Source organism: Gracilinanus agilis, chromosome 5, assembly GCF_016433145.1.
Source record: "Gracilinanus agilis isolate LMUSP501 chromosome 5, AgileGrace, whole genome shotgun sequence".
Taxonomy (NCBI): domain Eukaryota; kingdom Metazoa; phylum Chordata; class Mammalia; order Didelphimorphia; family Didelphidae; genus Gracilinanus; species Gracilinanus agilis.
The window spans coordinates 294945181-294959312 of NC_058134.1; the positions used below are offsets into that span (position 1 = coordinate 294945181).

Below are 14132 nucleotides of genomic sequence, written 5' to 3' on the forward strand. Positions count from 1 at the left end.
ATATAATTACTGTGTTGTAAAAAATGATTACTAGGAAGAATAGAGAAGCATGGGAAAACTCATATGAATTGATACAATATAAATTAAGCAAATCTAGGGAAATGATATACACAATGAACTACAATAATGTAAATGGAAGGAAGAATTACAGCCCAAAAGTACCCCTTGAAACTTACTGCTATGAAAGCCTAGCTCCAAAGAACAGATCAATGAGGATGTTCTTCCCTACTTTGCATAAGTGGGAGATATGTTGTGAGTTGGGAAAAGGCCTTGGGATTCTGTTTTTAACTCAAATGTCATTTGGTAACCTGAATAGAGGCCACCAAGCTTTCTCCTAAGTGTCTACAAAAGAGGTAGTAAAATGTGGACTGCCTTTGAAATGGAGAAAACTTGTTGGTAGAAAGCATAACTAAATTCATGGATAAGGGCATCTTAAAGACACCTTATATAAACAGCATTGCATCATGGAAGAGTGCAGTACTCTAGTTTTCTCAGACTTTAGCTCTAATGTCCACCCTCTCAAACAAAGAATAGCAAGCGCACAGGTCCAATTCCATAGGTTTCCTGAGGTCTTTCTTTAAAGGAAAGAAAGGTATGGGTATGTGGTATATGATATTTGTGTGCCTCACACTAACCATCTAGACCAGTGATTCCCAAACTGGGCGCTACCGCCCCCTGGTGGGTGCTGCAGTGATCCAGTGGAGCAGTGATGGCCACACTTTTTTTGTATTTCATTCTATTCTGAATTCAATAAATAGTTTCATAATTTCCAGGGGGCGCTAAGTAATATTTTTTCTGGAAAGGGGGCAGTAGGCCAAAAAAGTTTGGGAACCACTGATCTAGACAATAATACCTCCTTCCTCATAGTTATACCAAGAATATTTATTTATAAGGTTTTTTTCATTGATAGCTTTCATTTTTACTTCATCTACATTTCCCAGTATATCCCTACTCCTCTCCCTCTCCTAAGGTCCACTTATAACAAACATCCCCTATGATAAATTATGAAAAAGAAGGGAAAAAAAAGTTCAATGAAACTAACCTATACTTTGAGTCCAACATTAAATATAATGTGTTCTATACCCATAGTCCCCAATCTCTCAAAGAAGGGAAACAGGTATACTCTTCTATCTTTTCTTTGGAACTAAGCTTAGTGACTAATTTCACAGCATTCAATTTCCATTATTTTGTTGACACTCTTTCCAAGACCATTCTAATAATTGTTTATTTTGTTTTCTGATGGGTTTGGCAGGAGTTGATCTAATACTCACTTTTCTTTGATTCCCGCATTTTTTCATTTCCCCCACAATTTTATGATTGTCTTTATCCCTTGTTCGGTTAAGAATTGTCCCATTAGCCATAATTTTAGAATTATAGCTTTTTCTGCAATTTTTTTTAAATGGTGTGACTTTTTTTTTATCTAATTTGAGTATATTTGGAGCTTATATGTTATAAAATATTGATCTAAATATTTTTTTTCTGGTGAAACTGTTTTTCTGTTTTGTCAGAATTTGTCAAATAGGATGTCATTCCCCAAGTAGTTTATGACCTTCAGTTTATTGAAGCCTGCTTAATTGTTTGATTGTATTTGATTCTTGCTTATCTAGTCTGTTCCACTGATTTGCTGTTCCATTTTTAAAACCAGTATCAAATAGTATTGGCATTTTATAATTTCGTTAAGGTTCTGAAAATGCTATTTTTCCTTTATCACTACTCATTTTTTTTTGTTAGCTTCTAAATTTTTCAGATTCTAAACTTTTTTGTCCCATTATAGATGAAGAGTACCTATCTGCTTTTCTAATTTTTTCATATGAGTTTTATTATTCAGATCATGTATATATTTTGAGTTTATTTTGTAATATGGTATAAAATGTTGGTCTGAACTTAAATTCTACTAACTTTTTAGTTTTCCCAAATTGTTATCAAATAGTTGGCAGTGAATGTTTTTGGTTGTCTCTGCCTTTGTCAAAACTATTACCAAAAAATCAAAACAAAACCAAAAAACTATATTACCCAGAGGACAGCCATAACTATCTACAAAAACAAGACGTACCACAGAGAATCTTACTGATATTTCAACAGGGAACAGTAACCTTACAGTCCGTGTGGGTTTGCTAGGAGATGATCCAACATTAGCCTTTATTTGCACAACCCAACCTCCAACCCCCTCCACCCCCAGTCCCCACTTATACATCAGGCATTAAGTATTTCTAACTATTACCCTGAAGAAAACTGATACCTTCAAGAAGAACTCCCCCACAATATTTTGTAATAACAAGGCTTGTATTTTCAATTATCTTCTAAAACGAAAGGATAACATTGTTGCTTTTGGGGTACCTTGTCACTTCAGTTTTCTAATATTTTCTTCTACCATTTTGTAAACAATCATTATTCACTTACTTTATCTTGTCATGTAACCTAAGTATTTGGATTCTAGCTACTTTATTAATGTCACTTATAAAAGAAAATATTGAGATTTAGTCTCTTGGTGCAACATGGTATTTTCTGTATTTTGTTGGACAGGTGCTATCAGTAATTCTTTCATTAGGAATAGAGAAGAGACTTGTAGCATCACCCTCCAGGGCTAGATAATGAAAATTCAGATTCTATACAAAATCTAAGGGAGATTTAGCCCATTTAAATTATTGAATTACTACTAAAAATCTGTTGGGCATTACACAGCCTCGTAGCCTTGGGGCCTTCTGGTCCCACCACTGCACAGTCTTTCTTAGGTCTGTGGGCAGTATGGTGTCCTTGCCCAGCCCAGTTTCTCTACACCACCCACCCACCATTGCGGTTTGCTACTGCCCAGCCATCTGCAACTGTATTGCTTTTCTCTAGACCATGTTCCAGTGTGTTCCTGGCAGTGTTCCTTGCTGCTTGCTCCAGTGTATAGTCGCCTACTGTTGGCTTAAAGGGCAGTAGCTCACTGCTTTGGCATCCTGGTGTGTAAATATTTGTCAAAGGGTGGGGGTGTTTTCCCATTCCCCAAAAAGCATTCTGAAAAATGTCCCTGTTTTCTTAGTCATATTTCCAGGCTGTGGGTCAGGCAGCCCATTCATTCCTTGGCTGTTGGCAGACACTGGCCTGGCCTCAGCTGGCCATAAGCAGCACACAGCAGCCTTCCACGCTATCACCTTAAGGCTTCTGTAGCAGGGAGTTCTGGATTCATAGGGAATAGTGGGATATGTGTTCACCAAGAGGAGAACATTGCTTCCTTCATTGGAGGAGTCATTTATCTTCCCCACAGAGCTTTCCTATCCCTTCCACCCCAACTTAATATTGGGGGCATGAATAGGATCAAAAAAAAATGGAGAGAGTTAATAACTAAGAAGGGTCAGTGGAGATTTCGAGTAGCCCTTAGTTATGTGCGAACATTTTCATTTTAAACTTGAGGTAGAAATGATTTCTATGTCATGTTTTAGCTTTCCTATATCAAGTTGACACTAATATCATCATGTGCTTTGAATTGTTTTTTCAGTATTGGTAATGGATTTACACTAGGACATCTACACTTTCACCTAATTCTCCTTATGAAGTTTTATAAGGTGGTTGACTAAACTGAGGAGTATAGTCATGGAGCAGAGTTTGTCTTTGGTCAAAATTAAACCTTTGATCTTGGCCCCATTAGGAACTTTTTTTTTTTTAAGTGCGAGCTTAAGACATATTGAAGATTTGTTTTAATTGCCAGCACAATCCCCTTTGATTAAGTTAACTTAATGTTCCTGATTAATCCACATGCACATTTCTTTTTGCTTCTCTACCAAGTTTCTCATTGGTATTGAGACTGAATTGATTGGGGAAGTGTTCTACAATTGTTAGTAGCTTTTTCTATATATAGCATAACTGTTTAAAATTAATACATTTCTACAAACTCTTTTTCTTCCCCAGATCATTAATTTCTATATGAATATGATAATGGAGCGAAGTAAAGAAAAGGGAATGCCAAGTGTTCATGCATTTAATACCTTTTTTTTCACCAAATTAAAAACGGCTGGGTATCAGGCAGTGAAACGATGGACAAAGAAAGTGGATGTATTCTCTGTGGACATTCTTTTGGTACCTATTCATCTGGGAGTACACTGGTGTTTAGCGGTGAGAACCTTTGATGAATTTTAAAAGAATTCATCTTCTTCATCTTTTTCATCTTCACTTGACCAAGAAAAAATTAGGATGATGTTTAGGAGTAGGTTAAGGATCGGAGAGAAGGAAGGCTTTCCTGTCAGGGTTGGGTGACACTAGACAACTTGGAAGAAAACTAGAATTTTCTTTGGTGAGGATTAAAAACAAAGGGGAAGAGGGCATCTAGGGGAATTGCAGGTAAACAAAGAATCAAGAAGACATCCCAGGAGGACTATACCAACTCAGAGGATCAGTAACTCTTATTTCCTACCTGAATCTTTGACCATAACTCACCTTGTAAGTCTGCTGATTTAATGATTTATGTGACTAGTCATCATAATAGATATGACTAATCATAATTAGTTCAGTACATTTGCAAAGTTGTTCAAATTTATTTTTTTTAAGTTGGAAAGTTAAAGCCTTTCATAATTCACTGTTGATTTATTTACTTTTTAAAAAGTTATGGGGGCAGCTGGGTAGCTCAGTGGAGTGAGAGTCAGGCCTAGAGACAGGAGGTCCTAGGTTCAAACCCGGCCTCAGCCACTTCCCAGCTGTGTGACCCTGGGCAAGTCACTTGACCCCCATTGCCCACCCTTGCCAATCTTCCACCTATGAGACAATACACCGAAGTACAAGGGTTTAAAAAAAAAAAAAAAAAAAAGAAAAAAAAAAGAAAAGAAAAAGTTATTCACCACATAGAGTATGCAATACAAAGATAAATAATATATTCCCTGCTCTCATGGAACTTCAAATCTAGTAAGGAAAAGAAAACATCTACACACATAATCATAATATAAGATACAGTGTGGTAAGTGCTTAAGGGGGGGACAAGATGCTATGAACTCTGAGGATAGAAATATTCTTGATGTAGGAAGCATCAGGGAAGGTATCATGGTGGCAGTAGAAGAGTAATTATTAAAAGGCCAAAGAGGATTTCTGTAACAAAAGAACAAGACTAGTATCAATCAATAAACATTTATTAAACACACACCTACTATGTGCTAAGCACTGTGCTGAATGCGAGGTATCACCATTAGTTACTGGAACACAGTCATGAGATATTACTATCACATTTATCAGAGCAATTCCAGAGATGCTTTTCTCAGGTTGCTTTTTTTCTCTTTGATCCACATTTTGCAATTGGAAAAGTTGAGTTTCATAGAGAATTATAGATCAGCTCATGAGACTAACAGCTGCCAACGCTTCACATTGGACTCTCTATGCCTTTCTATCACTCTGACATGAATAATAGAAGCTCAGCTGATGACCCACAAAGTTCCTGGGGAGGAGGGCAAGTTCAGAACGGCTATTTTGTTCACTTTGTAAACACAGTCTTTTCTTACTCTTAGGTAATAGACTTCAGAAAGAAGTATATCACCTATTATGATTCAATGGGTGGAATAAACAGTGAAGCCTGCAGGATCTTGCTGTAAGTAGGGAGCTGTGAACACAGATAATTAAATATCAGGTTGTATGTGTGTTATTTTCCAACTCTAGACTTATTATGAGAATGAATGTGGTAATCCAGATCTATTTTTCATCAAAAACTGGGGCATTGTATGAATGCAAAATAAATTTACATTTATAAGTATATAATATGTACAGTAGCATTTTGGATGAGAGCTAGCATCAGTCAGGAAGATATGGGTTCAAGTTCTACCTCAGATACCTGTTGGCTCTATGATTGTGGGAAAGTCATTTAAACTCAACATTCCAGGCAACTCCTTAAGCTAGATTGCAGAGCAGATGCCCTGTGGTACCTGGTAGAGAGTCTTCATTGAGAATTCCCTGTGCCAATGAAATTACCAATCCCCTTCCCGAAAAACATTTATATGTAAGTAAAATGTAATAATAATATTAAAAATTCAACTGGATAGGGAGACACCAGGAAATAACTATTTCATTGTGCCAAATTAGAACTACTAAAAAAGAAATGATCTTGGAGCTTCTATTTTATTATATGAGAAAGAGCATTTATTAAACATCTTCTATGCTCCAGACACTCTGCTAGGTGCTAAGAATACAAAGACAAAAGTGAAATTGTTCCTGCCCTCAAGGAGTTTCAGTCTAGTCAGGGGAGGCAAATTCATACCTAGGTCTATACAAAATAGGTAAAATAATTTGGAGGGTGTAGGGGTGACATTGGAGAATTAAGAAGGTGAATTACCTAAAGTGGATAGGCATAGGGAAAAAAATATAGACAGCTTTTTGTAGGAGTTTGGTTGTGAAGAAGGATGATAGCTTGAGAAGATGTTAGGCTCTATTAAGAGTTTCTTAAGTTGAGAGCCAGGCCTAGAGAGGGAGGTCCTAGGCTCAAATCTGGCCTCAGACACTTCCTAGCTGTGTGATCCTGGACATATCACTTAACCTCCATTGCCTACCCCTTACCAGTCTTTTGCCTTGGAACCAATACACAGTATTGATTCTAAGACAGAAGGTAAGGGTTTAAAAAAAAAGAGAGAGAAAGAGAGTTTCTTAAAGATAGAGGACTTAGGTATGTTTTCATGCAGCAGATAAGGAATGAGTAGATCCGTAAAAGAATAAAAGGAAGATAGAGGGGAAGGTGGGTAATTTGCTACAGAAAACAGAAGGATAATGTAGAAGGCTGGCCTTTCTGGAGAGAAAGGCAACCTTTCCATTGGAAATGAAGGAGTTTGGAGAGAATGAAGGATGGAAAAGAGGGAGCTCATGACAAATGGCCTCAATTTTCTCAGTGAAGAATGGCATTAAGCAACACTCCTTTTAAAGGTGCGTAGAGGGATTAGTGTGGGAATTTGAGGAGAGTTTAGAAAACTACTATGGTAAATGAGATAGGATCCAATTACAAATTAGTAGCAGAACCTAATTAACATTGTTGTATGATTTCTGTTCAGCAGATTGTGAAAGGTGGGATTGTGAAAGTGATCCTAGGTTTGTTTTTAGACCCTTATCTTCAGTCTTAGAATCAATACTAAATATGAGGCCCAAGGTAGAGGAACAGTAAGGATTAGGCAATTGGGATTAAGTGACTTGAACAGGGTCACACAGCCAGGAAGTATCTGAGGCCAGATTTAAACCCAGGGCCTCCTCTCCTTAGGTCTGGCTCTCTATCTACTGAACCAGCGAGGTTTGGAGTTTGTAAAGCATAATCAGTGACAAGGCAGGGGAGCAAGGGATTTAAAAGTTGAAGAAAGTATAGTATTGAACTGGTTAACTAAAGGATTAAGACTAGGAAGGAGAAAAGTGAAACCAGTGCAGGGCCAGAGAGAATCCTGAGGAGTAGAAGGATTGGAGGCCACAGGGAGAACAAAAAATAAGTTTGAAAGAAGTGAGTTATATAGAGATCAGCTTATGATTCAAATAAAGGTATTTCATAGTTCTTGGTCACAAAAGTGACACAGTTGGGAGTGATGGCAAGACCAAGAGTGACTATCTCTTAAGGTGGAGTGGAGCAACAGGTCATGGAGGCTGAGTAGGTTAAGAATGAGAAGTTTGGAGTATTTGAGGGAACATCAGCATCTAGATTCAGTGTTCTTTAGTTTTTTAAATCTAAATAACAGTTTAGGGTTCTTGCCTTCATATTATAACTTTGTTCTCATCACCCTGTAGATCAGGGTGAGTTGGACTTCAGAGTTCTTTTCTTTCACAAGATAATCGCATTTAGTAATAGTGTTCAAAGCAGTCCTAATCATCGTCATTGACACTTTGACACATTGACACAAAGACATGTTTAGAAACGTAGTTCCTATCACATATCCCCTGAATTCAATAGAACTAAATTAATGAAAAAAAGTAGAAATTTATTCTTGAATACTGATGAGAGAGGGGAAGAGATCACATTTGATTCTTTTCTATCTTTTATCACATAGAAGATATGAATTTGATTCTCAGGCATTTTGTGTGATTTGAAAAACAAGCTGTGACCCCAGGATCCCCGGAGAAAAACATAGCAATTCTTAGGTTCCACTCAGCACCCCAAACTCTGATTCAGAAAGAGCATGATTTATTTTTTCTGAGAACATAGGCTCTTAACAGTAGAACTGTTTGGAAAATAGAGAGCTATGATTAGACTTTTCTGTAGCTCATATTTAAATCATTAAATTTTGAAGCTGGAAGGAAATCATTTAGCCCAAATCTCTCATTTTAATTGTTCTTTGTAGGCAGTACCTAAAGCAGGAGAGCCTTGACAAGAAAAGGAAAGAATTTGATACCAATGGCTGGCTTCTCTTCAGCAAGAAAAGTCAGGTATGTTTCTTTCTGTTCCATTGTTGTGTCCTAGAAATCTTGGGACTGGGCCCACTAATTTAATTTCCCACCAGATCTTCCTCTCTGTTCTTGGTCTCAGCCTTAGCAGTTCTTCCTTCAAGTACTGGGACTCCAAACTCCCTGCCTCCTTTGCTAAGATCATCACCACAAAGGTCAGAGCAGTTAGGAGAGTTCTTGAGGACTTCACCCCAGCTTAGATCTCCTTGGGTCCCAGGATCAGGTGGCCTGATCTGGCTCCAAATTAAATGATGATTAAAAGGGGTTGAGGAGGGGCAGCTGGGTAGCTCAGTGGATTGAGAGCCAGGCCTAGAGATGGGAGGTCCTAGGTTCAAATCTGACCTCAGACACTTCCCAGCTGTGTGACCCTGGGCAAGTCACTTGACCCCCATTGCCCACCCTTACCACTCTTCCACCAAGGAGCCAATGCACAGAAAGTTAAGGGTTTAAAAAAAAAATTATAAAAAAAAAAAAGGGGGGGGGTTGAGGAAATGCACTTTTTGAGGTCCAGTTAAAATCCAGTAGTAGAGGAATGAGTGTCTGTTGTTCTTTCAGGAAATTCCCCAGCAAATGAATGGGAGTGACTGTGGGATGTTTGCCTGTAAATACGCTGATTGCATTACCAAAGACAGACCAATCAATTTCACACAGGTGAGTGAGTATGGCCATGAGGAAGGAGGTCTGAACACCTTCTTTCTTATATTGGGCTGCCCCAAACACACACACACACACACACACACACACACACACACACACACTTACTCTCCCTCTCTCTCTCTCTCTCTCTCTCTCTCTCTCTCTCTCCCTCTCTCTCTCTCTCTCTCTCTCTCTCTCTCTCTCTCTCTCTCCCTCTCCCCCCAACCCAATTGGTATGACCTTTAACATACTTTCAAATTTTGAACGTAGTAGTCACTAATCATTCTAGATAACATGAAATGGATGAATTGCACAAAGTAAACTCAAGTTATTCCATTAAGGGATCACAATTCCTGTTGCTAACTAGGAACTTCAGACTTAATCAGAACCTTTTCTCTTCCCACCCAAAAATTAAAAAAAAAATCAAAGCAACAAGATTTGGTTTTACTTGAGGTTTTGCCATAGATTGGGGGGGGAAACTTTACTTCAACCTTTGGAACCCCAGTTAACTCATTGGACTCTTCCTCTTATTTTAAACATAGCATTTTAAAAGGATTTTCTGTTTTCCATGGCCTCCGAATGGCCCTAGGGACAATTGTGACACATTATCAGAAACCTAATCTCACGTTGTTGAATCAGAAAACTTCAAATAATAAGTTCCTTAGTGTGTTATGCAAAAGAAATGAGAACCAGGAAATTTTGGAAAAGACATAGAAAAAATATGAATCTAGGCTTAAGAAGAATAAGCAGAAGATAAGAGCCCTTAGGCACAGTGTTATGAAGAGTTATTTGAGGCCTGCCTGAGCAGTGTGTGAATATTACAGATTAGAGAGATCAGGGTTAGGGAAGTCACTTCATAAAAGGGGTAGTATTTGAGTTGAGTTTCAAAGAATGATTTTAGCAGATGATGAGGAAGAGGAAGGATATAGGAAGCAGTTTGGGCAAAAGCACAGAAGCTAGAAAAGCCAAAGGAGTATTTGGGGGACAGCAAATAGTCCGGTTTGGCCAGGGCTTAAAAAAAGACTTGGAGTGAAATAATGTGGGATAAGCTTGGAGAGGTAGAGTTCCTTTCCATTATGGAAGGACTTCATTGCCAGACAAAGTGATCTGAACTTTTACTCAGTTTGTAGTAGGAAAACATGAAGATTTTTGACCAAGGAAATGACATTACCAGACCTGGCCAGCAAGATGACAGAAGGATTGGAAGGAGGAGAGGTTAGAAGTAGAAACTATTTGCAATAGTCAAGGTGGATAATAATGAGGTCTTATATTAATATGGTAGTAGAGAAAAATTGATGGGAGGGAAATTTTGGAAAGTTAGAACTTTGTAAGTAATAGGACATAAGAAGTTAAGAGAATAATGATTTTAAAAGAAATTTTAATTTAAAAGCCAAAAAGTAAGGGAGATAAAATTTTGAACCTGGAAGACTTCTACAGAAATGATAAAGTCAAAAGAAGTATCAAGTTTATGGGAAAAGATGATAAACTTCATTTTGGATATGTTACATTTGAGATGGTGTTTATATACATAATACATCTATTAGAGATGTCCTTCTGGCCTTTGGAGTGAAGGTCAGAACAGAGGTTCAGGTTTGGGACAAGTGTTTCAAAGTCATCTGTTTAGAATGGATGCCAAGGGAATGAATCTGAATGCTGAGAGAGAGGCAGTAGGAGTACAAGAAAAGAAGAACTGATGAGGAGGTGGAAGACTGGCTAGAGAGGGGAGCCCCAGGACTTTGCCAAGTTTGTCAGCAGTGTCAAAAATGCAGCAGAATGGGCCATTGAAGCATAATTGGTGGAATTTGAAAAAGTGATTCAGTTTAGGGGGAAGCAAAATTGCTAGTGGTGGAGGAGAGAGGGTGGTGAGGAGGCATCAAAGCATTGAGTGTTGGCCACTTATTCCAGAAGGAGATGGACTCATAGGTGGCTGGACTGATAGAATACTCCAAGCAAGGCTTTTTTTTTTTTTTTTTTTTTTTTTTTTTTTAGGATTGGGGACACCTGAACATGTTTGTAGGCCAATAGGAAAGACCCAGTGAAAAAGATTGAGGATGGGTGAGAGAGGAGAGGATAATGATTAGAGCAAGGTCTTAGAGGAGATGGGAAGGGAGGGATTCAAGAGGACACAACTAACCTTAGCAAGCAGTAAGGATACATCTTCCTCTGGAATAGGAAGTAATTGAGTTTAGCAAATACTGAGTAGGAAAGTGTATATAATGTTGGGTGAAAAGGTTTATATGGAGTTTAGAGTTCCTCCCCAGTGATCATGATCTCGGTGGAGCGGAAGCTGCCATCTATGATTTGGACTTGTAGTTATATAAGAGATTTGGAACAGCTGTTGCTGAGACAGAAGCCAGCAAGAAGACAGTAGAAGGATTAGCAGCTACCAGGGCTTATACAAGGTGATTCACAGTAATATATAGTAGGTGAAATCAGTTTGATTTGTGGCTTCCTCCAGTGATATTTGGCCAGCTGAAGAGTATAAACAGAAAGTGGATATTAGTGGTCACCTAGGATTGAAGTTAGGCTGAACAAGCAGAGTCGGGATTCTAAGAGAGAAGCTATGGAAACTTTTGAAGTGTGATACATCATGGAGCCAAAGCTCAGGATGAGGGAATTGAAATCTGTTACTTTTCAAATACTTTGGACTCACCTTGCATCAGTGAGAGAGCTACAGAATCATTTCAGGTGGAATGTTGGGAGAAAGCTGGAGTGAAATCTCCTAAGGACAGTTAAAAATATACAATTTTAAGTAAAATTAGGGACTGTTTCATTACCAGTGAATATCTTGGTGAATCAGGTGGGAAGAAGCAAGAAGAATAGGGCTGGAATGGATGTGTTCTTGAATGACACTAATGTCATCTAAGGGCCAAGGGGAAACCTCCTTCAGCATATTTCTTTGTCTTCCCCAGCAACACATGCCATACTTCCGGAAGCGGATGGTCTGGGAGATTCTTCACCGGAAGCTTCTTTGAGAGCCACCATGGCCATCAGTCACTGACCTTGTGGGGGACCAACTCTGGGCTGTTTCCAAGAGACCTTGGGAACAACTGCTCCCACCTTGTTGTTTTGTTTGTTTGTTGTTTATTTGTTCGTTTGTTTGTTCGTTTTACCCCAAAAGAACTTCCATCCTGGACCAGACCCTGGCAAGATGCATTCACAAGCACACCTGCCTTTCCTTTTGTATCTCAAAACTATTTTTGCAACGTAACTTTGGTGCTGTGAAGAGAGAGAGTAAGGGACTTTCTCAAACTGAAGAGACTGTTTTCCCCTTCTCAAATTCTGCCATCTTCTTTTAAAAGGGCTCCATCCATACCCAGTCCTTGTTATCAGAATGGGCCCTGCCAATTTCCTCAAGACCTGAATAGGCTTGGAAATGATCCTTGTTTCAGATGTACTACTAGTGTTTGGTTGTATTGGGAGGTAAGGGTATGTGTGCATCCGTGCTTACCCATACACAGCTGTCAATGTTCATGGACAAGAATGTGTTTTTAAAATGCATGGACCACTCTTCCTGTTCAATGTCTCCAAATGGAAGCTGACTTCTTTGTAAAATTTTGATTTTATCATCTCTCATCTCCTCCTGTTCCTTTCCAGTCCTTCATACTGAAGAGCAATGTACAGGTCCTGGAGCCCCCAAAAACCCTTTCCCTGAATGTGGAGTTTTACCTATGATGGGAGTTTGTGGGTTAGGGAGAACCACACAGGAAGCAGATTGGAGAAGCAACAAAGCCCCATTTTTACTGGCTCCCATTTCTGGCAAGAAAAAGGACCTCAGTCTTTAACATAAAATTCCAGCATTAAATGAATGTAGGTCCAGTCCAATCTGTGGCAAGTTAGTTTAAATATATTTCTAACCACAGAGAATGTAATATATGTATTTCACAAGGAAATGCTTCTTTTTTAAAAAAGAAAAAAAAAGCTGAGTGTGTTCATCAGTCGTCCTGCAGACTTGTTTCCATTTTCCAAATTTAGCTCTAGCACGCACAGAGCCTAGGCCTTGTATGCAGGGTATTCATGGGCTTTCTGACAGAACCTTTTGAAACTTGAATGAATTCTAACTGAGGAGAGGGTGGAGGGTGCAGTGTGCAGTGGGGAACAAGTTGTTCAGTTCTAGGACAGGCAGGGTTTGAGCTTCCTGAATTTGAGCAAAAACCTGTGCTCTTTCTGGCACCCTCCTCCTGCCATTTAAGAGTCTCCTTGGGCTTAGGTAGTGAAGATGAACTGGCAGTGTCATTTTGTACTTGAGTTCCAAAGAAGGAACATTTTATACTTTTTCTGCATTGTAATAGGTAGTTTTGTATTGAAATCCTTCTTCCTCTCCCACCTCTCCCATCCCATCCCTTCTCATATGGCACTTTCCCCGGTCTCATTCGAAGATCTTATTGTTTTCTAAGCTCGTTTAGTACATTTTTGTATGTTTACCACAAGTTACAATTTTGAAATGAAAGTTATTTTTTTTAATATTCCATTGTTAACTGAATGTTGATGTGTCCACCCCAGCAGCCATCTTAATCTCTTTACCAGTCTGCCTTCTTGGGAAAGGCCACTTGTTTTTCGTGTTTTGTATAGGAAATAAATGACTTTCAATACCATGACTGTGAGTGCCCTTCAGATTCTCTTTCAGAAAGCCACTGGCATGGTAGTTGGCTGCAGAACAGATACTTTGCCTGGTTCTCATTATTTGCTGTATTAGAGAGGCCATTTGGTGAAGAGGGTAGAGTACAGGATTTGGAGGCCAGAGACTGGTTCAAAGGCCTTACACTTACTCTCTGTGTGATCTTGGACAAATTACTTCCCCTCTTGGTCTCACCTGTAAGTACAAATGGGGATTGACTAGGTGACTGTTAAGATTCCTTTAGGTAATATGATAAAATGGAACTGCACTAAACTTGGAACCAGGAGACCTACATTCTCCTCTAGGCTCTGTCACTAGCAAGGTGCTTTGTTTTTGTGTCTCCAGTGATCATTCTTCAGAGGAAGATAGAAAACCTGACTTGTGTACCTTACAAGTGAGATCATCTACAAGAAAGTGCTAGAACATATGAAGGTCTGTACAAAGATTCCCCCTTCTTTAACTTTACAAGGTTTTTTCAGAAAATATGAGTTGATCCGGTTTATGGCCCACATGA

At 38.8% G+C, this 14132-nt stretch overlaps 1 protein-coding gene across 1 annotated transcript in view; it reads left to right on the forward strand.

Annotated features, from left to right (window-relative positions):
• The window catches only part of SENP1 (SUMO specific peptidase 1), a 57659-nt gene extending 45254 nt beyond the window's left edge, over positions 1 to 12405 (forward strand). Inside the window, exons 14-18 of the mRNA XM_044679268.1 lie at positions 3892 to 4095; positions 5472 to 5551; positions 8262 to 8346; positions 8920 to 9015; positions 11913 to 12405. Coding sequence (XP_044535203.1) covers positions 3892 to 4095; positions 5472 to 5551; positions 8262 to 8346; positions 8920 to 9015; positions 11913 to 11975 — 528 coding nt within the window. The 3' untranslated portion in view covers positions 11976 to 12405. The remainder of the gene's footprint in view (positions 1 to 3891; positions 4096 to 5471; positions 5552 to 8261; positions 8347 to 8919; positions 9016 to 11912) is intronic.
• Positions 12406 to 14132: the final 1727 nt, after the last annotated feature.